We start from the raw sequence: 19,773 nt of genomic DNA on the forward strand, positions 1-19,773 counted from the left end.
CATCGCGGTCGCCGGTCTCGGTCGATGACTACCAGATGGGACATATAAGTTGCATAAGGTATATAACTATAATACAATGCGTTCTGCGCTACATATCTAAAAGGAGCCCGTAGCTCTGCAACTATTTGCTTATCCAAAGTTGGATTGGACAATAAAAATGACTGTAAAACCCACAATAACTGCCATGGCAATGCTATGCTATACTACGCCGCCGCCGCCCCAATGTTCCATATGCAGTGGTGGTAAGGTGGTGGGTAGTTGAGTAACGTGCTCATTAGATATATACAAATATAGGGGTGGTTTGCTTTTGGTTTCGCAAGAGAATGGTAATAAAGAGAGAATCTAGTTGATGAGGAATCGTCCGCCATGCTGTATGCATGTACGTCGACCACATTTATCCAGTAGTATGAGTCGGGAAAAGAGGAAGAAAGAGGGATGGAAAAGAGAAGATTGGAATGCATTCTCTACATCTAGTATCTCAGCTGAATCTTGGAGGCGTGCTTGTCAGCTCCCTCGAGCCAGTTCTTGCTGTCCGATGCGGGCGGCGTGGCGCGCTGCCACATTCCCTGGACGCCAAAGTCGGAGCTGACCTCGATCGGGGCGGAGGAGGGTCTGCTGGCCTTGCGCTGCGGGCGCTCGCTCATGGACGCAACCTGGAGGAGGGCAGGGGCGCCGGGAGCCGTGGTCTTCTTGACGGAGTTCCATCTTTGCGCGAGGTTGCGGACGGAGGGAGCCCACATCTTTTGCTGAGAGGTCTGGGCGCGGGGCTGAGCGGGCTTGGACCAAAGGAACTTGGAGGTGCGAGCGAGGGGGCAACTTGGAGAGGAGCAGGCTCGGCGGCGGCGGCCTTGAACATCACGGACATTCTGGGCATCGGGGGTGCGACTACCGACGAGGGTCGAGATGAGTCGTTGAGGAACGAGATGCGGCCGGCCAGGGCAGCGACCTTACCGCCACGGCTAAGGGGGCGGGGGGCGGAGAAGGAAGTGCGGGACTGCTGCTTCTGCTGCTGCTCTACAAGTCTAGGCATCGCGGGGTGGGCCGTCTCGGAAGTAGTACCGGTGACGGATCCGAAGAAGACCGGGTGTCTAGAGGCAACGTCAAAGGTGTAGCCAATAGCAGCGGGGTGGACGTCACGCGCGTCAGTCAAGAGTGAGGAAGCCATGAAGACTGGGTGGCGTCTCGACACGTCGGAGGCGGCGTCTCGCTTGGATCGGGCAATAGCCTCCCGCAGCTCGTCTTCCCACTGCGAGTAAGGAATCTGTCCTCTCGAGAACCTTTTGTCGGGGTAGCTGGCGGCGATAGCCTGGGCAAGGGCCTGAGACCACTCCTTAGGGGAAGAGTTGCTTCGCTTGACTCGCTGCGTGGGTCCGCTGGCCTTGATGGCTGCTTGGAGAGCCTCATCCCATTGCGACTCGGAGGCATGGACGAGAGCGAACCGGGTGTTGGGGTAGCTGGCAGCGATGGCTTCCGAAAGAGCTGCGTCCCAGTTGGCGCGGAAAGCGACAGGCTGGCGATACTGTTGGCGGGTCGGGATGTAAGCCGGCTTGGTAGGCGCGACGATGTCCAAGTTCTTGACAACAAGTTCCTCATCGAGGTTCTTGATGGGCAAAGGCTCGTCCAGGCGAAGGGCTTCATCCAAGTTCTTCACGACAAACTCTTCGGGGACCTCGGGGACCTCCGGGAGCTCAGGCTGCTCGGGGACCTTGGGGAACTCCGACTCCGACTTCTTCTTGCGGCCGAACCAACCGCGCAGGCTGAATCCGCTTTGCGTGGACTCGGCAATGGAGGGTGCAGTAGAGGCCTTGGTGGCGGTGGTGCGAACGGACGAAGAATCGGTGGTAGGAGAAGACACGGTGGAGCTTGTTGATGTGACAGACGCCAACGAGGGGCTTCGGGGCCGGATGGTGGAAATGGTGATCCAATCTTGCTCGACGAACTTGGAGCACTTGGGGCTCCACATGCTGCTAGACTCGATGGTAGGAACGGGAGCGGTGATCTGTCTGGGCTTTCTGGTCATGTACAATGCAGCAGGCTCGGCGTCCGTCGTCCGGTAGACTGTTCGCTCCGAGTCAAGCTTGAAAAGGCCGGTCGAGGAGACAGAGAGACGAGTGGGAGTGGGAACCCAGAGAGTGGCTTGGACATTGGAACCCTCGGTTGATCGAGGTGCGGCCCACAGCTGCTGAGAAGTCAACTGTGGAAGGGACTCGCGGGTTGTTCGGGGCTTTGTTGTCATGGAGATCGCGGCAGGCAACTTAGAGGTTCGGCGGTAGTCGGCCCTGGGGGCGCTGGCATCGAACAGACCCTCGGTCTCAGAAGAGACGATAGCGGCGGGTCGGTCCCAGAGCGAGACGGTGACTTGTCGAGCTTCGTGTTCGGGAGCAGCGGCAACGGGAGCGGCAGACACCGGGATCATAGAAAGCAGGGCAGCAGCCTCGCCTGACTTGGACCATAACAGTCCAGTCGAGCTGGTAAATTCGATCTCTGACGGCACCCAGAGGTTGTAGCTCTCGATGGTTGCAGGCATCTCCTCGAAGCGAGGCTGGGATCGAGCCGCGTCCGCCTGGCTCGGGATGTAGCTTTCCCAGACGGCAGCATCCGGTTGTGGGAGGCCGAAAGTCTGCTGCTCCTGGGCTGAAGGCTTGCTCCACATCTTTGTCTCAGGGACGGTCTCGGTTTCCAAAGACCAGAGCTTTGTGCTTTGGATCGGCTGGATATCCTCTCTTCTTGACTGAGTTCGGGTCATGCCGACATCCGAGGGAATGTAAGCGGCCCAGACAGAAGCAATAGGCTGGGGTAGGCCGTAGGCGGGTGACGCGCTTGAGGCAGAGGGCGTCCACATAGCATTCGCAGCCTTCACAGAGACTTCCTTGGGGGCCACGGTAAGGGGAGCGACGGGAGCGACGGGAGCGATAGGAGTGACAGGGACGACAGGGGCCACTGGCGACGGCACACTACGCGGTTGAGTGACGTTCCTCACCTTAAATACGGGGGCCCATAAGTAGTCGTCCATCTTGAAGTCCATGTCTTGCGCAGGAGACCAAAGCTCGGTGCTCTCAAGAGGAGCAGCATCTTCGAACTTCGGCGGGGTTCTCTTAGGCTCAGTCTCGACAGGGAGATAGCTCGCCCATACGGACTGGGTGGGCTGAGGCAGACCGTACGAACGCACAGACTTCTCGACGGCGGGAGTCCAAGTGGTAGCCTTTGTCTTCATGGGCTGCTTAGATGCCGAGGTCCAGAGGCTCCGGCTCTCGATAGCAGCAAGCTCCGCAAACCTGGGCTGGGCCCTGACGATATCTGAATCGTTAGGAATATAGCTCGCCCAGACGGCCTGGGTAGGCTGAGGCAGACCGTACGAAGGCACAGGTTCCTCGACGGCGGGAGTCCAAGTGGTAGCCTTCATCTTCAGTGGCTGCACAGGCTGTATGGGTTGCACGGGTGCCGCCTTGGTTTCAGAGACAGACGCCGCACCCCAGAGGCTCTCGCTCTCGATAGGAGCAGGCTCTAAGGAGAATCTAGGTTGGGCCCTAACGATATCCGAACCATCAGGGATATATGCTTCCCAGGTGTCGTGGTCTGGCTGGGGGAGGCCAAATTGACGGTCTGCTGAAGCAACAGCCCTAGGTGCCCACAGGTTTTGAGCACGAGACGAAGACTCAGTGGCCAGAGCAGCGGGCATGGAATCATCGGGAACCGCATCCCAACCAGAGTATTCATCTTGATACATAGGCTCGAAGTCGGGCGACATCTCGGACTCATACTCGTCAAGGGAGGTGCCTCCCATTGTTGGCAGAGTCATACTGTCCCTTCCTGGAATTCCCTCATCGGCCTTGAGAAGGCTGGCGATCTCCCAAAGCGTCGTCTCATCGAAGTCGTCTCCGCTGTCGTAGTAGTCATCATCCAAGTTGTCTCCCGAATCTTCCTCTTCGTAATCATCGAAGAACGATGAAGAATATCCGGACTCCTCGCTTTCCTGGAGCTCCTGCGACCGTGCCTCTAGGGCCGCACTGGTGCGTCCACCTCCAGAGCTCATGGTGCCGGGCATGCTGCGTGGGCCACCGGAACTCATGGTGCCGGGCATGGCCATGAACATGCGGGGCTGGACTTGAGGAACCACTGGGATCGTGGCATTGTCACTCTTCTGGCCCCATGGGAATTGGAAGATACCCAGGGTGCCTCGCTTCTCTGGAAGGGGCTTGGGGCTCTCAATGATGTCGGGCAGCGCCGTGATGCGCTTCGTCTTCCTGGGGGGCCGCTGAGTGGTCTGGCGCACCATGATCTTGCGAGGGACGGGGCGTTCCTTGGGGAGCGCGTTCCCCCAAAGTCCAGCAGCACGAGTAGATCTCGACTCCATAGGCTTCTGCCATAAACTGGTGCTCTCGATTCCCAAAGGCTCTGAGGTTTTGCGGAGAGCGGGTCGAACCGTCAAGCCAGGCAGCTCAGGGAACGGCTTGGTCTCCTTAGGAAGGGGCGACATCCAGAGTTGGTTAGAGGAGTGCTCTGGCAGCTGCGGGCTAGGCGCCCACAGATAGTTGACTTCCACTGCAGGCTGCTCAGGCTGCTTGACAACGTTCCGGAGGATGTTCTCGACCTCGGAATCAGATTCCTCACTGTCCGGAGGTGTCGGGCTACCAAGGTCAGCAGATTGGGCAACAGACAAGAAGTTCAGGTTGTTGCGCTTCTGGACCAACTCATTGGCATGCTCCATGTACTGCGATTGAGCCTCCGCCAGACGAACTTGCCATACAGTAGATTTGCGGCTATCCGAGTTTTGCGACGATGGTCTTTCTGTGCTCTGTTCTCGCGAGTTTGAACCAGAAATACTAGCCATGCGCGCACGCCTGGATGCCCGTCGGTCAGCGATGATGGACCTAGTGGAGGACGGTCGAGAGGTAGAGGCGTCGGAGATGGAATCGGGGCGGGCCTCCTTGACAGGGGTTTCCTGGATGGTCGAAATAGAGTCACGGTCGATGCTGTGTATCATCGAATGCCACCTGTTCTCCTGCATACCCATTTCCTGTTCAAGGTTTTCGAGCAACGCTATCCTTCGGCCTGTGCTCTCAACTGAGTCTCTGTTGGGTTGCTCGAACTTCTTCAGCTGTGCCTGGATAACTTGGATTGCTGCCTCGGGCGACTCTAGCGGCGAAGGTTCAGGTGCTGGTATCATGATAGCCTTCTTGTTGCCAATGCCGTTGAGCAGCAGGGGCGGTGGCGGAGGCATCATTCTTGATCGCACCTTCTCCTTTCTCTCGGAGAATGACAGGCACTCATCACCAACCCGTCGATGCCATGTGTTTAGACTAGGCACTTCAGTGTTAGAAACAGCAGGCTGAGGCTTCTCGTCGTCATCGTCCTCGAAATAGAACGATTGACGGTTGTCCACGGCGCCTTCCGTAGATCCGTCGAACATGACAGTCATGACTTCTTCGCCGATGCCACTGATGGCTGAAGGGACGGGATCCCGACCTTGGGTCTTGATATATGTCTCTCGAGGACAAACTCTAGCCTGGCTAACATCGATGGGAGCGACTGGCGAATGCACGGAACCCCAGTTCGTACTGAACTGGGTTTTCGCTTCACTGGCACCGGAAGCCCTGGAGAACTTGACAGCCGGAAGGACGGGCGACGAGGAACGCTTGGTGCCGTCTTTGGCGCTGTTCTGCGTGTAACGGTTGTTTAAGTCGTCATCTCCTTCTCCGAGGATACTCTGTGTTCGGATGCTACTCCTGTCCGCAGTCGATCTTGTGTTGCGCTTCTCGTCATCAACAGCTCTTCCTACGTCGGCCGCAATCTTGGTTGGCGAAGTTCTACCGTTACGGAAGGCCAACGGCAGTGGGGGAAGTGACGGAACGGAAGACTTGCGTTTCATGTCGATTGGCGCCTCGGCGGGGCTTGTTGTTGTGGATGGAGGGTAGAGTAACGTCATTTTCTCGTCGAAGGTCATGCTCTTGGTGTCATTAGGATGAGGCCGACGTATCGTTCCGGCGCTCTTGGGTGCTGGCGGTAAAGGTGGTAACTGAGTTGGGCTGCCGGGCACCGACTGCAGTATCGATTTGCGGCTCACAACCGAGCCACCAGATTTAGACCTCCTATGCATCGGTTCCGAGGGGAACACTTGTCGATCTGTGTCAGACATTCTCCGGATCGGACGCGGACGGTCGAGTATCGAGTCGCCGGAGTTAGGAGGACCACTGGGTGTCTTGCTAGCTCCTTGGATGATATCATTGACGTAGTTCGGGTCGTCGTATACGATGCTGTTGATGAACATCACCGTCTCCTGCCTTTCCTGGCTCTTTTCTTTTTCGTCCTTGTTCTCGTCTGTTGTCCTCCTAACCAAGGTTTGAGCTCGTGGGTTTGACGGCAAGCCGGTGGTGGGGCGACGTTGTAACGGTGTCTTCACCGGCTCTGGTGCCTTCTCCTCCTCCGCAGGCGGCGGGCGTGGCCTGGGGATGGGGATCCGCACAGGCTGACCTGGCGTGACGGGAACAAAGCCAGGGGTTCTCACAGACGAAGTCGTTTGTCGCGGAGAGCGCCGCCGCACCGCATCCTCGTTGCCCGGAGAAAGTTGAACGCCCGAGCTGGTTGAGGCGTTTCCTCCCACAGATAAGCCCTCGTCACTCTGCGGCGCCTGCGGTGGGAATCGTAGCATATCAATTGGATATCCATCCTTTCCAGAGATACTTAGCTCGTCCTTCTCGCTCTTGACAGCACTTCGCGGTGGTTGTGGCGCGGGGCGTGTAGCGATGAGCGTCGTAGTATCCCTCTGGCTGGTGGAGTTTCGAACTTGGGTGGTAACGGCTCTCCTTTCCTTCTCGTTTTTCCAAGCCGTTGCGAGATCAATAGTCGGGATCTTATTCAAAGCACTCTGCATGTCGGGCGTTTCGGCAGGAATGGGGTTGGAGATCGCTAGCTTTCCGGCTCCCTTCTTCAACTGTTTGTTCTGCGTCTTAACATCGATGAGTCGCTGGGGGGCACCTGCGGGGTTTCATCTTCGCGAGGTGGTCGCATTGGCGGGAAAAGTTGTCCTTGAACTGGCATACCACCGATTCCCGTAACTCCAGTAATCGGCCTGGAAATTAATGGCAGCCCATTTTCATCTCTCGGTACGTCTCCGTTGGAGAATGTAGTTACGGTCGTCTCGGCGCCCTTCAGCTCGGCGTATCTGGATGGGGGTAGTCGTCGGTGTCGGCCGTTGAGATATCCCTATTGCGATTATAGTTCTGGGGGTGGGTGACACAGGAGGTTGCTGACGACTTTCCTTCCCGGCTCCCAATACGCCAACAAACACCGTCACCATGGCTGGGGAATTGTGTAAGCAAAGACCCTTACAGTAATGTCGATGGCGATGAAGAACTTACCAACTAGGATGAAGAGGCCTGCAGCTGGGATAGTAGTCCTAAGCAGCAAGTCAATTGTGCGAAGTCCAAGCAGCAACGTCACACTTGTTCCCATCCAGATGGCCAGGGCGGTAATCGTCAGGAGGATTGCCTTTCTCTTGTCCGCATCCTGGCTGCCATTGTTGGATGAGAGGGCCCTGATTGCCAGAGTGACGAGCATCACGGCGTCCATGGCAATGATGACGATCGCTATCGGGGCGAGGTTTGACGCCGGCACACACGTCGAATTAAATTGTGGTCGGGTTTCGCCCACGAACACCATGCCCATAATGAACCGCACCAACACCTGGAATTGTTGGATTTTGCCGAGCACCGATGATGTCCCCTCCTTCGCGACTGCCCACACGAGGGATTGCTGAATAGCCGTACGCGCCACCTGGTCGAAAAGCGTCGAAATAATAACGGCAATCTGGCATTGCGACGAGGCCGTCGGTGCCAGAAGCGTCGATATGAATCCCACCAATGCCCAGAGACCGGATGTCGCCAAAAATATTATGAGGGCCAGCCTCAGGCCGTCCCGGAAGATTGCTGAGCCATGGCCTTTAAAGTAAAGAATGAATCCTGCTGACGCTGTGTTGAACAATATACCACTAGACACCGAGACGAAGGCACGATAGTATTAGCCAACAGACCAACGAGACGCCCGTTAGACACGCCTGCTACTTTAAACTTACAAAGCAAAGGCAGCAATCAGAGGCTGAATGCTTCCTGGCGTTGCCATGGTTGCGGCGCCGAGCAACGGCGTCCAGCGACCGTGGTAGTGTAAATTCCCAGTCAATGGGTGATTGTTAAAAAATGTATTACTGGTGAATTTAATAGATCATAGTGAGTGAGTGTGGTTGAAGCGTTCCTCTATACAGGGCTCGAGGCGACGATGTCTTCGGAGATAGTTTGGGCCCTGGATTGGTTCGTGAAACAAGACGACGGACGAAAAAAGAAGAGATTGTTCACCAGGCAGAGAGGTAACCGAAACTGTGGGATGCGGTCCTTTGCCTCTCTCTCCCATTCAGCGACTCTCCCTTCCAGACTCTAGCCGGTTGACATCCGGACGTTCGTCCCACACACCCCATCGCGTTACACTCACTACTATGGGGTGGGATTTGGCTGGGCATGCGTGTGTGGCCATCTTTAGACGTGGATTACATGGCTGGGTCAAACGGGGCCGTGTTCGAGATGCCTCGATTAGTATATTATGCCGCGACGTAAAATAGCTGTTCATTGGCTGATTTGCAAGGCTGACGGGACCAGGGCGCCCCTACCCCTGTCAACCTAGTTGGACTTGAAACCCGACTTGTAACGACCAAGTGGCATGGGCGCTCGCAACGGCCGACATATTAATAAATCCCACTGGCCCTCTTCCGGGAGTTCTTCTCTGTCTTCGTCGGCGATTCTTCAGCATTTGATCGCTTTTGTCATCGTCCGATGTCATGGTCGTCGTTGCCAATCCATGTTGCAACCTCTTGACGTGTGTTTGTCAAGGTTCTGCTGATCCGAAACGGAGACAGTGAGGTCACCACGGGGTCTTGCAAAGCTGCAATTCGCTTGCGGTTTCCTGAGAAAGGAAAAGAAGAAGAAAAGCCCTTGTCGACGTCAGGCTGACAACACATAGATACGAGACGCTTGCTAGTAAAGAACATGATAGTATCACGGTATTTTGATTCTACTATTGAAATCAGATGGGGCAGCGGCACTTGTTCAAGAAAGCCCACGTGCCCAGAATTTTAGCTCTGGAAGTCAAGGCACGTCGCGTGAGTGCCGGTACAAAATCGGCTGCACCGCAATCCATTGTATAAAGTCGCCGCTTGCCCGCTCCCACAGCGCATCATGAAACAATAAAAATAGGTCTGGCTCATGATGATGTGTGCTAAGCTGAGCTGAGGGCGATCCTGTTGCCTGTATGGCTGAATCTACTTCTTACCGCCATCGATTCTGGCGTCTGGCGTGCAGGGCCTAGCAGAGCCCCAATGGCCAGGTGATGATGGATATGGGTTGCGGGTAGCGCTCCCCACTCAACAACCTTAGGTGCTTAGCCAAATAGAGTATGACCAAGGAACCGCTGAGACCAGGACTCCTCCCTTTTCCAAACCCCCAATCCCATTCACCAATCCCCTAGCAGGAACCCCTGGGTCGCATCCATCAAACCAGGCACTCCGAACAGTCCAATTGCTTGGCTTTGCCATCGCGACCGTTCCTGTTGCAGAAGCAGATCCGAACAATCCACCCCTTGGCCTTGCCCATGGAAGCTTTCTCTTCCCTTCCGACAGGAAGTGTGATGACCAATCTACCTATACTCATGACCGACCGCCTCGACAAACGATTATTGTCACACATGTAAAGGGGGAAAGACTGGCTCTAGCGATTCATTCCAATATATGGCACGAAATTAGAAGCCAAGCACTCTGGAGCGAAGTGGATGTTGAATAGAAGCCCTGGGTCCATATCTATAGGGACCGTAGTAGTCAATGCAACTTAAATCTCACAACGCGTTTGTGCGTTTCGTGTCGCTAAAATTTGCAATTCACAAGCCCGCCGTTTTCATCAATAATTGCAACGTTTCTCGGCTCAAGAAACTTCCATTGCTGACAAGACCACCAGTACCCCCATTCCTGCTTTTCAGGATGCAACCGGGGAAGTGTTGGCGTTGTTGTCCCCAGTATTTCCTATGATTACTCATCGTCCCTTGTTCATAGTCTGTGTCAATGCCAACCTCTTAGAGAACGGGCTGAGGCTCCGTTCACGTTGTTGATAGCGAGGTGCTGGATCCCTTGATCGACCAGCTCCTTGCCGATCAGACATATAATCCTCAGCTCGAGGCCCGTCTCGACGTCTGGGCGGATCGGCATTGCGCGACATTTGTGGCGGTGGAGATCGCGACCGGAACCCTCTCTTTCCTGCTGGTGACCGAGATCTGTCCGAGCGTGGAGATGACCGTGATGGCCTTCTTCTCACCGGCTCACCACGCCGGCTGGACACTTCAGCGGGGTGCTTCTCGTACGAGCCTTGGGCTCTGCCTACGGGGCTAAGACTTCTCTCAACCGAGCGCGAGTCGCGGGAATAGCCTCGTTGTTGCGGCCGCCGCTGGTCTGGGGTAGCTGAGCAGCTGGGCGCAGCTCTTCTTACAGGCGACGGGCTTCGTGACAAGTCCCTGGCTGGGCTCGGTGAGCGTGAGCGTGAGCGCCCTGTGGAAATGGTAGAAACACTGTCGTACGAAGCTGATCGTCTTCGCTTTGGTGCCTCGCCCATCTCGGAACCGTCATCATCGTCGCGTTCCAGCTCACGCTTCCTCGCCCTCTCAGCTTCTAGTTTGGCAAGTTCCTGATCCGCCACTCCTTTCCTAGGAGATCTTAGTAAATATGATACCTGTGTGAAATTACGGGAAACGTACTTGCTCTCAAGAGCTGGTGGTTTTGCTTCCGTCAGCTTTGGAGCTAGCTTCGGGTTGAAGAGCTGCTGAGTACGGGAAGGCCTGGAGATATACGGCCGTTCCTGTGCGGCGGCCTTACATTCATATGAATAATGACGTGAGTGTTTGTTAGCTTCATGAATGTCGACTTGGGGATGAGTTAAACTTATCTCGTTTCAGGCATTTCTGGCACTGAACATTAGCGGGCGTTGCTTTCGAAGGACCGCGCCGCCACATTGTTGTCAATCGAAAGTCAGTGTCGGGATTTCTGGAGAATATGAAACCCTCTACAAGACGAATTATCGCAGAAATTTTAAAAATACGATGAAAACGAGTGCTAAGACCCGGGCGTTGATGCGATAATGATGCGTTTGATTCACCAATGTGATGGCTGGCTAGGAGGACAGAAGCAAACGTTTTGGTCGCGTAAGTGGCTTTAACAATTGGGGCGGTGTCTCTCTAAAGCCACAGCACTTGCCCAGTCGGCACAGTCTTCCATTACACCGTCAAAAACGCAATCTACCTGTGTAAGACGGCCAGCATAGTCAATTGAGCAGAACAACAGCTGACTACCAGCTTTATGAATGACAAATCGTTCCGAAAGTGTGAAGATTAAATATTGGATATTGTAAAGATTTTGAGATCATGCATCTACTTCTTGCAACGAATCATCTTTGGGGGTTGGAATCATTCGTTCGTGAGTTAACGGAGCTGGCGTGTGTGGATCAACGGCCAAGCAATCTTTGTTGCTTTTGATGGAAGCTTGTTTGTCGCAGGCACAAAATCGACAAAACCGACACGGAGGAGATCGAGTATCCTCGCGGCGTTCCCTTGATTCCCATGGCGTTCGGCAGCTAGTCAATTCAATGCCATCCGGGGGCATATTGGTTACTGATATTCGAGGGCACAATATTGAATCGCTAGTAAAGAACAGCACTACATAGGCCGGATGCTGCCCCGCTATGTCAGACGGCGTAAAGGCTGTTTCCGAGCCTAGCATCTCCAGCTGGAAACACGATGGCGTCACCACTTTGCTCTTGGGACTCAAATTCCGTGATACCCTTCTGTTCTTAAGTAGGACCCTCTTGCACGTTGATTTTACAACCTACCTCTTATGAGTTCTGACAGCCCAACATCTAGAACTAGGTAGTTACGACTGCCGGAGTCAAGATTCCGTAGGCATCCGAAAATGGGTCTACTTCAGACTTTTCTGCACATAACCAACTTCCGCAGTCCATTCCTGCGGACTCTGGCCCCTAGCGCCGCGGCCGCCTTCGCCATCCAAACCGCATTCGCGATTCCGTCCATCGCGGCACAGTCGGAACGCTTCTACGATGCCTCGGGTGCCCTTACATTTCTCTCTGTGACGCTACTCAGTCTATACCTTCCCAGCCTGCGCGCCCAGTCTGCTGGCGCCGCGGTGAAGTTGCCGGGTCTGCTCTCGCCGTTTCTGAAGTCAGTCGGTTCTACCGGCGCCGAGAGTCTCAACTGGCGTCAGGTTGCGCTGAGCGGCGCCGTTGCCTTCTGGTCAATCCGTTGTAAGCAAAGAGCGACTTAAACCAGCGAGATAGCTAGCATCTTTGAACTAATGCGTATGAAAATGTAGTGGGTTCGTTCCTCTTCGACCGTGTCTTGAAAGAGGGCAAGGACTCCCGCTTTGATGAAATCAAGAAGTCGCCTTCCAGATTCGCGGTGGCCTGGACGGGTCAGGCTACCTGGGTCACACTGTGCCTCATGCCTGTCATTGCCATCAACTCGATCCCGCCTGTCGTATTCGCCGCCATGCCTGCCCTGAAGCTCACTGATGTCCTCGGTCTGGCAATGTACGTTGGTGGAATCACTTTCGAGGTCATTGCCGATCGCCAGAAGAGCCAATGGATGCACGAGAAGAGGACCAAACAGCACGATGAGCAGTTCATGACGCGAGGCTTGTGGAGCAAGAGGTAAGCTCATTTGAGCGGCACAAAACAGAAACTGCCAGCTAACGAGAGTTACCAGTCAATACCCCAACTATTTCGGCGAATGCACCCTCTGGACAGGCATCGCGACAACCGCTGCTGGAGTACTCGTCACCAACCCAGCACAGTTCGGGGCTGGCCTTCCGGGCGGAATAGGGGGCAGGGTTCTTGCGCTCCTCCTTTCGTACGTCAGCCCGGCCTTCGTGAGCTTTCTGCTGCTCAAAGTCACCGGAGTGCCACTGAGTGAAAAGAAATACGACAAACGATACGGTGACCGACAGGACTACCAAAACTGGAAGAAGAATACTCCCAAGTTCTTCCCCAAATTTTAAGATTGAACGGACGTTCGTTTAGTCAGATCGCCTGGACTAGTAGTGGTCAAGATTCAACAAACTACATGGCTTGCGTTCCATTAGTTGGTTGGTTCATAAACATATTACAATTTATGTAGCTACCCATAAAGCATGCATTGCAGGCAATGCATGACCAAGCACCTGTTCCCAATTGTGCGCCATCAAGGCAAGCTCACAGCGCTGCGACTATACAAACGTGAAACCGAGAAAACATTACTTGTGGAAGGACTTGACCTTCTCTACTTCGTCATAGCTGCCCATAAAGATACCAGACTTATCATGAATGTGCTCCGGCACAACCTCCATCATCCGTTCCATCTTGCTGTTTACTGCAAGACCACCAGCTATCAAGTCGTGTTAGTGATCTTGTTATTGTGAAACGGGTCGGGGAATCACTTACCATTTTCGAATACCATAGCCATGGGAGCACATTCATACAGGATTCGAAGTTTACCCTTCGGGCTCTTCTTGTCCGCCGGGTAGGCGAAGATACCTCCGTATAGCAGTGTTCGGTACGCATCAGCAACCATGGAACCGATGTAACGAGCGCTGTACGGCTTCTCATCGCCCTTTGGGAACTTCAGAGACTCGAAATAGTTCTTGGTCGAGTCTTCCCAGTACATCGCGTTACCCTCGTTGGTGGAGTAGATGGCGCGGCTCTTGGGGATCCTCATGTCGGGGTGGGTCAAGATGAACTCGCCGAAGTTGTTGTCCAGCGTGAAGCCGTTCACGCCGCCACCCTGCATGGTAATAACGAGCTGGGCCGAGGCGCCGTACATGGTGAAACCAGCAGCCACCAGCTCGGTGCCAGGCTTGAGAATGTCCTCCTTGGTGCCTGTAGAGGCCCTCCGCGAGCTTGTGGACGCCGAAGATGGTTCCGACCGAGACACCAGCGTCCAGGTTGGAGCTACCGTCGATGGGGTCGCATGCGACAGCGTACCGCGCATTCATATGCTGGTCCTTGAAGTATATTACGTCTTCCTCTTCTTCGGACACGAGCAAGGCGCACTTGCCCGACGATTTCATGGCCGCAATGAACAAGTCATTACCTATTACGTCGAGCTTCTTCTGGTCGTCGCCTGTCGCATTGGAGTGTCCAGCCAAACCAGTGAGGTTTACTAATGTGGCTCGACGAATGTAATGCGAGATAGACTTGAAAGAAAACTGGAGAGCGTGGCAAAGCAGGCTACATAATTTGTCAGAGTCAGTGGGAACCCCAATGTATCAATGGCTGGGACTAGCACCTACGTGAAGTCTCCTGTAGCCTCCTTGACCTTGAGCTGCTCTTCCGTCAGGAATCGAGTCAAGGTTACGATATCCGTGTTGATAGAAGCCGACTCTGAGGGAGGCATTTCGCCGTTTGATCCGGTCATCGTGTTGTTTGTTTGGGCTTCGAAGGTTGTGTGTGGCTTGTGAACCGAGGTTTGAGGGCGAAAGCAAAGTAGGAGGGGTATATGAGTGAAAGATGTTGAAAAGGGTTGGAAGAGTTGACGAGAGCTACAAGCACGAAGTTTACAGAGGAATGGCAAGCAGTAATAAGGGCAGGAGAAGGGCAGTAGGATTTACTGAAGCTCCATTTGTGTGACGAAAGAGCTACTTAAGTCTGTACCTGAATGGGGATCTACCGAGGGGCAGATGTGGGCTATATTGATGAATGACATGGAAAGGCAACAGCCAGCAACGCCGTCCGTCATGCCTCCCCACTCCCCGCCTTTTACCAGGCTTAGAGTTATCTCGGCTCAAAGATCTGCGCAATAGGAGAGCTAGCAGCAGACGAGACTGCTTTCATCCCGAGAAAGCCAATCTGGCGCCGTGGAGGTCTGGGCTCTGGGGGCAAGGAGGCTTTTACTCCAAGGGGAAGTGGGCTGGCGCCGGTGCACAAAGAAGATTTCCCGGGTCACGATGGTAGGGAAGTTCCTTTGCGCCCGTCCCCTTGAGCCGAGGCGGGAGTTGTCGGCCAAGCACGGCTACGAGGAAACGAGGTAAGATTACACCAGGTCGTGTGAGCTGCTCCATTCTCCCTAGGACTCCAACTGCAAGCCATTGGCAATTATTGGCTTCCCTATTGCTTCGAGGTAAGTTCTCCATGTGATCCAAGCATACATACATGCCTGACGTACCTGGCATATACCGCATACCTACCAGGTCTGCAATGTATCCGCAATGCATCCGCAATGCAGAACACAATGAGCTTTTACTCCTAACAACCTAACGCCGAACGGCGAAGATTTGCAATCATTCTAAGCACCGAACAAGCCTGACACGCAAGACACGATACAAGGTCCAGATACTCCGGGGCCACGGATGCATTCAATGGGCTACGAGATATAGATATGAAGCAAATGTGGGAATTGCTCGATTGCAGAGTGCCAGGTGCCACTGCCCGATTCTGCGATGAGCTGTGCCAGCTTTTACGACCCCGCCAATGACGCTTCCCCTGTCTCCAACTCCGGATAGCGGGACTTGGAGAAGATTTATGTACATATACCTATATATTGAGGGTGAGGAGGGGCATTTTCGAGTTCAGCCAGCTCTTCTCAGCCACAGTCATCCCAACCCCGCCTAGTTAGCCCAGCCACCGAAAAAAGTCGGCATTGCGGCTAAGTGTTGTTCCGACTTTGTGCTCCGTGGCCCACCAAACGCGGTTGTGTCCATTGAAAAGTTGATTTTTTTGCATCGCAAGCTTTCCTGGAGCTCTTCTTTCCTACGCAACAAACTGCGAGCTGTGCCTGTCCGGCTCGCAGAATCCAGATATTGTAAGTATTTTATTCCTCTGCCACTTCTTCACTACCTTCCTCCCCTTTAGTGATGACAGATTGTAAACCGCAAACTAGAGTCTTTGACCTTTATTGGAATGAAACCGTTTTTACACGTCAGTCTGAGATGACAGACCTAGCACTCTCGATTAAAGCGTCTATGTGCCAATTTCATTTTGCTAATTGGTCAACAGAATCCTTACAATGGACAACTCATGGGACTACGCATTGCTGAAGCGGTTCGTATCATGAATTGCTACAGGTATCTTCCCTGCATGGGCTGATCTGGACGATGGTAAGTCACACATTTGGTTTTCCCTACACACAATTTGATGATGAACAACTTCTGTGCTTTGCACAGCTGGAAATTACCGTCTGAAAAATCTTTGACGATAAAACATGGCTGTTACTGAACTACCCTTCCACCTCTCATTATTGCTGCCTCAGCTGCCAAGATCCTTCGGCTAACATGCAATAAAGTCCAGGTCGCCCTACAAACCAAAGGGTATGTCTACGCTCGCTCTATTGCAACCTCTCCCACTATTCGTATGATGAAGCGGCACTGGGCTCCGAATCACTTTCACATGAGACGATATGCCAATTTGCGGCAGGCCTAGAAAACCTCGCCCACTGATCCGAAACTACAATATTCGTATGATGGAAAAACAGTTGAAGGCTCTTCTGACTCTTCTTTGCACAGTATTCGTAAAACTTGTTGGCGCATCTGCTTTGTTGTGACTTGCTGTGCTCCACACAGCAGCCTGCAACATTATATCCAGGGTAAGCCGATGTTCTCTTTTTTCTCCCAACCAGACACAATCTTCTCGTGATGATACCCTAGATGACGAGTCTTATCCGGGTTTCCGATGCAGACAACCTTTTATTTAATACCATTCATGCCTTAACTGAAAAGAAGATATTCCATCATCTTTCTGTACTTCAAATGTCAAAGCATGTTGACTAACTTTTCGAAGATTTTACAGGCCTCATGGTAAGCTCGAATATTTTATATCCAGCCACCTCCTACATGATGAATCGACTCGACAAATGACAAGCATATGTCTTAGCCTAACGGCGTTGAAGAGTCTAGTCTTCCTGATTGCATTTACATGCTCTTTAAAGCTTGCTACAATGGTCTGGAACAGCAACTGACAGTCGCTGTAGCCAACTTTCCTGGGGTTCATCTTCAACATAACGTTGATGTCTGCTCAACTTTAATCACGTCAGGTAAGGACCCTCTCCCATCACCCCCAATTCGTCTTCATATGATGATCCAATAATTCACGACGGTCAACATAGCCCTCTGGGTTTTGATGAGATCGCCTCTGACAAGGCTTCTACTCTGATACATTGACGCTCAATCTATTACTTGTTGCAATCATTTAAACAACACATTCTAATGGTTTCTTTAGGTTTGCTATCCAAGTTGCTGGCCCTGACCAATATTACATAGGTAGGTCATGTAAGAATGCCGAGAGCACAGCGATGTGTAGCCTTGTGCGGCTCGCCCTCTAGAAGTTGTACCTTCTGTACATGAAGCTCAATCAATACAATTCAGATGATCTATCATCAGCGAAGCTCAGTGACGCAATTTGTATTTTTGATGAAACAGTGCATAGATATGTTATACATTAGTTGTACAAATTTACTAGTAAGCAAGCTAAAATTGCTCCTGCTAGAACAGTCAACCCAGGGCCCATGATAATGTCTGCTTCACTTTCAGGCGTGGCAGTCGCAGTGAAAAGACCTGTCAGCGGTACTGTAGGTGAGGCGCTCCCAGCTGTTGCATGAGAGGTTGAACTGCTAATAGCAGCTCCCGTCACCAACGCTCCATCGACAATAGCCACCTTTTCCTGGCTTAGGTCAGCCTTCGCCAGGACCTTCTGCTGCGTCTTATCGCAGGTGCCGGGAATGTTCCTAACCCAGCAGGTGTGCGTGGGACTTGGCGGCGGGAGCTGCAACGAGCTCGTCGCGTTCGCCGGGCCTGTCGTGTTGTACGTTGACAGGTCGACAGGCTTGCCGTCCGAGAGCGACTTACCCAAGATGATGCGCGCGAAGACCTGGAAGGCCGTCTCGGGCTGGTAGGCGGGCACAAAGTGGCCGGCCTGATATACGCGGCTGAAGGAAAGGTTGCCGAGCTGGCGCACGACGCCGCCGATGTACGATTCGTTGACGATGATGGGGGCGTAGCCGGAGGCGCCAAACATGTTTCCGCCTCCGTTGTATGCAGGCGATTTGGTCGCGGCCGCGACGGCTAGCGAAACAGCTTCGCCACCGTACCAGTTGCAGATGTAGTCGCGGTCGCCGTAGACGAAGGCGATGCGCACGCCACGATCTAGCAGGGCGGCGAGCTGGGGGACCAGGGCCTGGCGCTCGTAGTCGCCCGTGGCGCGGAAGGCGGCGACGACTAGGGGGTTCGTCTCGGTGTAGTTCAGCGCGGTGCCGAGGGCTTGCTGGACCCGGGCGCTGTTGAGGTGAGACAAGTACCGCTGCGACGGCGGAAAGGCATCGGGTAGGGTGGCGGCGATGTCGTACACGCTGCGGCCGAAGTCGGCGTAGGGGAGCATCACTTGGTCCGTACAGGTCGTGTAGGCGCGGTTGCAGAGGTCGTTAACGGAGTCGACGGCGCCCGTGTTGTGCGGGTCGCTCGCGACGACGGCCGCGCGGCACTGCTCGATGAGGTCGCGGCAGCCGCCGCGCACGTAGAAGCTCGCGTTGGCCATCTGCGCGCGGACGGGACTTAGAGCCTGGAGCCCGTAGGAGTTGCGGTTCGCCATGACGGGGTAGTAGGGGGCTTGGATCAGGTCGTCCACACAGCCGTTCACTATCCCTAGCGAGGTAAGACGGATGTCCAATGCCGCCGCCGCCGCCGTTGTTGTCGTACTCGATGAGATACTGTTCGCAAGCAGCTTGTCGTTCATCTCTTCCCATTTCGAGGCGAACACAGGCCCGTACTTGCCGCCGTAGCTCTCAGCAAACAGACTAACACCAACCGTGCTGGTGTTAGGCGGATTGAACTGAGGAAACGCTGCCAGAAAGCCCTGTAACATGTGCCAGACGGCTACAGCCGCCGTCTCGGTTGTGTTAGCCGTGCGCTTCGGGTTCATCGAGCTGAAGGTCCCGTTGAGGAAAAGGCCGGGCGGGCGAGTGTCCGGGCGAGCCTCTGCCGGAATGCGGATCTCGTTGGTGAGCAGATCGAGGGACCCGTGGGTGGGTGTGTCGTACGAGAAGCCGACTTGGTTAGGTTGGTCGATGAACAGCATGTTGGAGGCGCGATCCCAACCCCATTCCCTCGCCACGGTCGCGAACTTGTCCTGGCCTGGCTCATCAGCGCCGCCGTCCACGACCTCGCAAGGTCCCACCTCAGAGAAGAAGCCGAACATGGAGGACGACCCCGGCCCGCCATTCAGCCATACCGTCAACGCCGACGTGGGCGCGCGCGCCGACGAACCAGAAGAATAGGTTGGCGGGGTAGTCGCCCGACGACACGTTCACCCAGCCCGTGTACTGCTCTTGCGTCTCGAAGGCGGTCGTGCAGGCGCCATGGGGTGTCTTGTAGCTGATGGTGATGTCGGGGTCGAGAGGGGAGGCTATGGTGGTCAGGTTAGCAGCGATATTGGGGAACTGGGCCATTGTCCCGGTGGCGGCGGCGATGGCGAAAGCGGAGATGAAGCCATGGTGAAAGGAGTAGTGCCGCATGTTCACCTAGACAATCTGCATTGTGCCGTGTTTAATGTTGGTGGCCCCGGAAAGGGCCTGGGAAACGGGGAGCAATAACAGAAGCAAGAGCAGTGGCGCGCGCAAAGAGCAACGCAAACGAAGAGTTCTCAATTGAGCTATATCAACTGCATGGCGATGTCGTGTGTTGTATTGATCGATTGCATGAGGTCAGCGAAGCGAAGACGC

The 19,773-nt window shown here is 54.2% G+C and overlaps 5 protein-coding genes across 5 annotated transcripts; 1 reads left to right on the forward strand and 4 right to left on the reverse strand.

Annotated features, from left to right (window-relative positions):
- Nucleotides 1–470: 470 nt before the first annotated feature.
- On the reverse strand, nucleotides 471–8,191 carry PG998_013491 (uncharacterized protein; the record flags this gene model as incomplete). The annotated part of the gene is given in 5 exon segments (XM_066880307.1): nucleotides 471–791; nucleotides 818–6,964; nucleotides 6,976–7,203; nucleotides 7,330–7,987; nucleotides 8,072–8,191. The coding sequence occupies 5 exon segments, from the start codon at nucleotides 8,116–8,118 to the stop codon at nucleotides 471–473; spliced, it is 7,401 nt and encodes a 2,466-aa protein (XP_066724446.1). The 5' UTR covers nucleotides 8,119–8,191.
- Nucleotides 8,192–10,067: 1,876 nt separating this feature from the next.
- On the reverse strand, nucleotides 10,068–10,946 carry PG998_013492 (uncharacterized protein; the record flags this gene model as incomplete). The annotated part of the gene is made up of 2 exons (XM_066880308.1): nucleotides 10,068–10,731; nucleotides 10,783–10,946. Coding segments are annotated over 2 exons (828 nt in total), but the record flags the coding sequence as incomplete, so codon positions are not given.
- Nucleotides 10,947–11,989: 1,043 nt separating this feature from the next.
- PG998_013493 (uncharacterized protein) lies at nucleotides 11,990–13,090 on the forward strand (the record flags this gene model as incomplete). The annotated part of the gene is made up of 3 exons (XM_066880309.1): nucleotides 11,990–12,338; nucleotides 12,407–12,743; nucleotides 12,799–13,090. 3 exons carry the CDS (start codon nucleotides 11,990–11,992, stop codon nucleotides 13,088–13,090), a joined length of 978 nt encoding a protein of 325 aa, XP_066724448.1.
- A 234-nt stretch (nucleotides 13,091–13,324) lies between these two features.
- Nucleotides 13,325–14,484, reverse strand: PG998_013494 (uncharacterized protein; the record flags this gene model as incomplete). Its single annotated transcript, XM_066880310.1, has 4 exons — nucleotides 13,325–13,455; nucleotides 13,512–13,946; nucleotides 14,002–14,297; nucleotides 14,360–14,484. 4 exons carry the CDS (start codon nucleotides 14,482–14,484, stop codon nucleotides 13,325–13,327), a joined length of 987 nt encoding a protein of 328 aa, XP_066724449.1.
- A 3,014-nt stretch (nucleotides 14,485–17,498) lies between these two features.
- On the reverse strand, nucleotides 17,499–19,566 carry PG998_013495 (Bccp6; the record flags this gene model as incomplete). Its single annotated transcript, XM_066880311.1, is given in 2 exon segments — nucleotides 17,499–19,229; nucleotides 19,249–19,566. 2 exon segments carry the CDS (start codon nucleotides 19,564–19,566, stop codon nucleotides 17,499–17,501), a joined length of 2,049 nt encoding a protein of 682 aa, XP_066724450.1.
- Nucleotides 19,567–19,773: the final 207 nt, after the last annotated feature.

This window comes from Apiospora kogelbergensis, assembly GCF_038363985.1.
Source record: "Apiospora kogelbergensis strain CBS 113332 chromosome Unknown utg000009l_segment0_segment0, whole genome shotgun sequence".
Taxonomy (NCBI): Eukaryota; Fungi; Ascomycota; class Sordariomycetes; order Amphisphaeriales; family Apiosporaceae; genus Apiospora; species Apiospora kogelbergensis.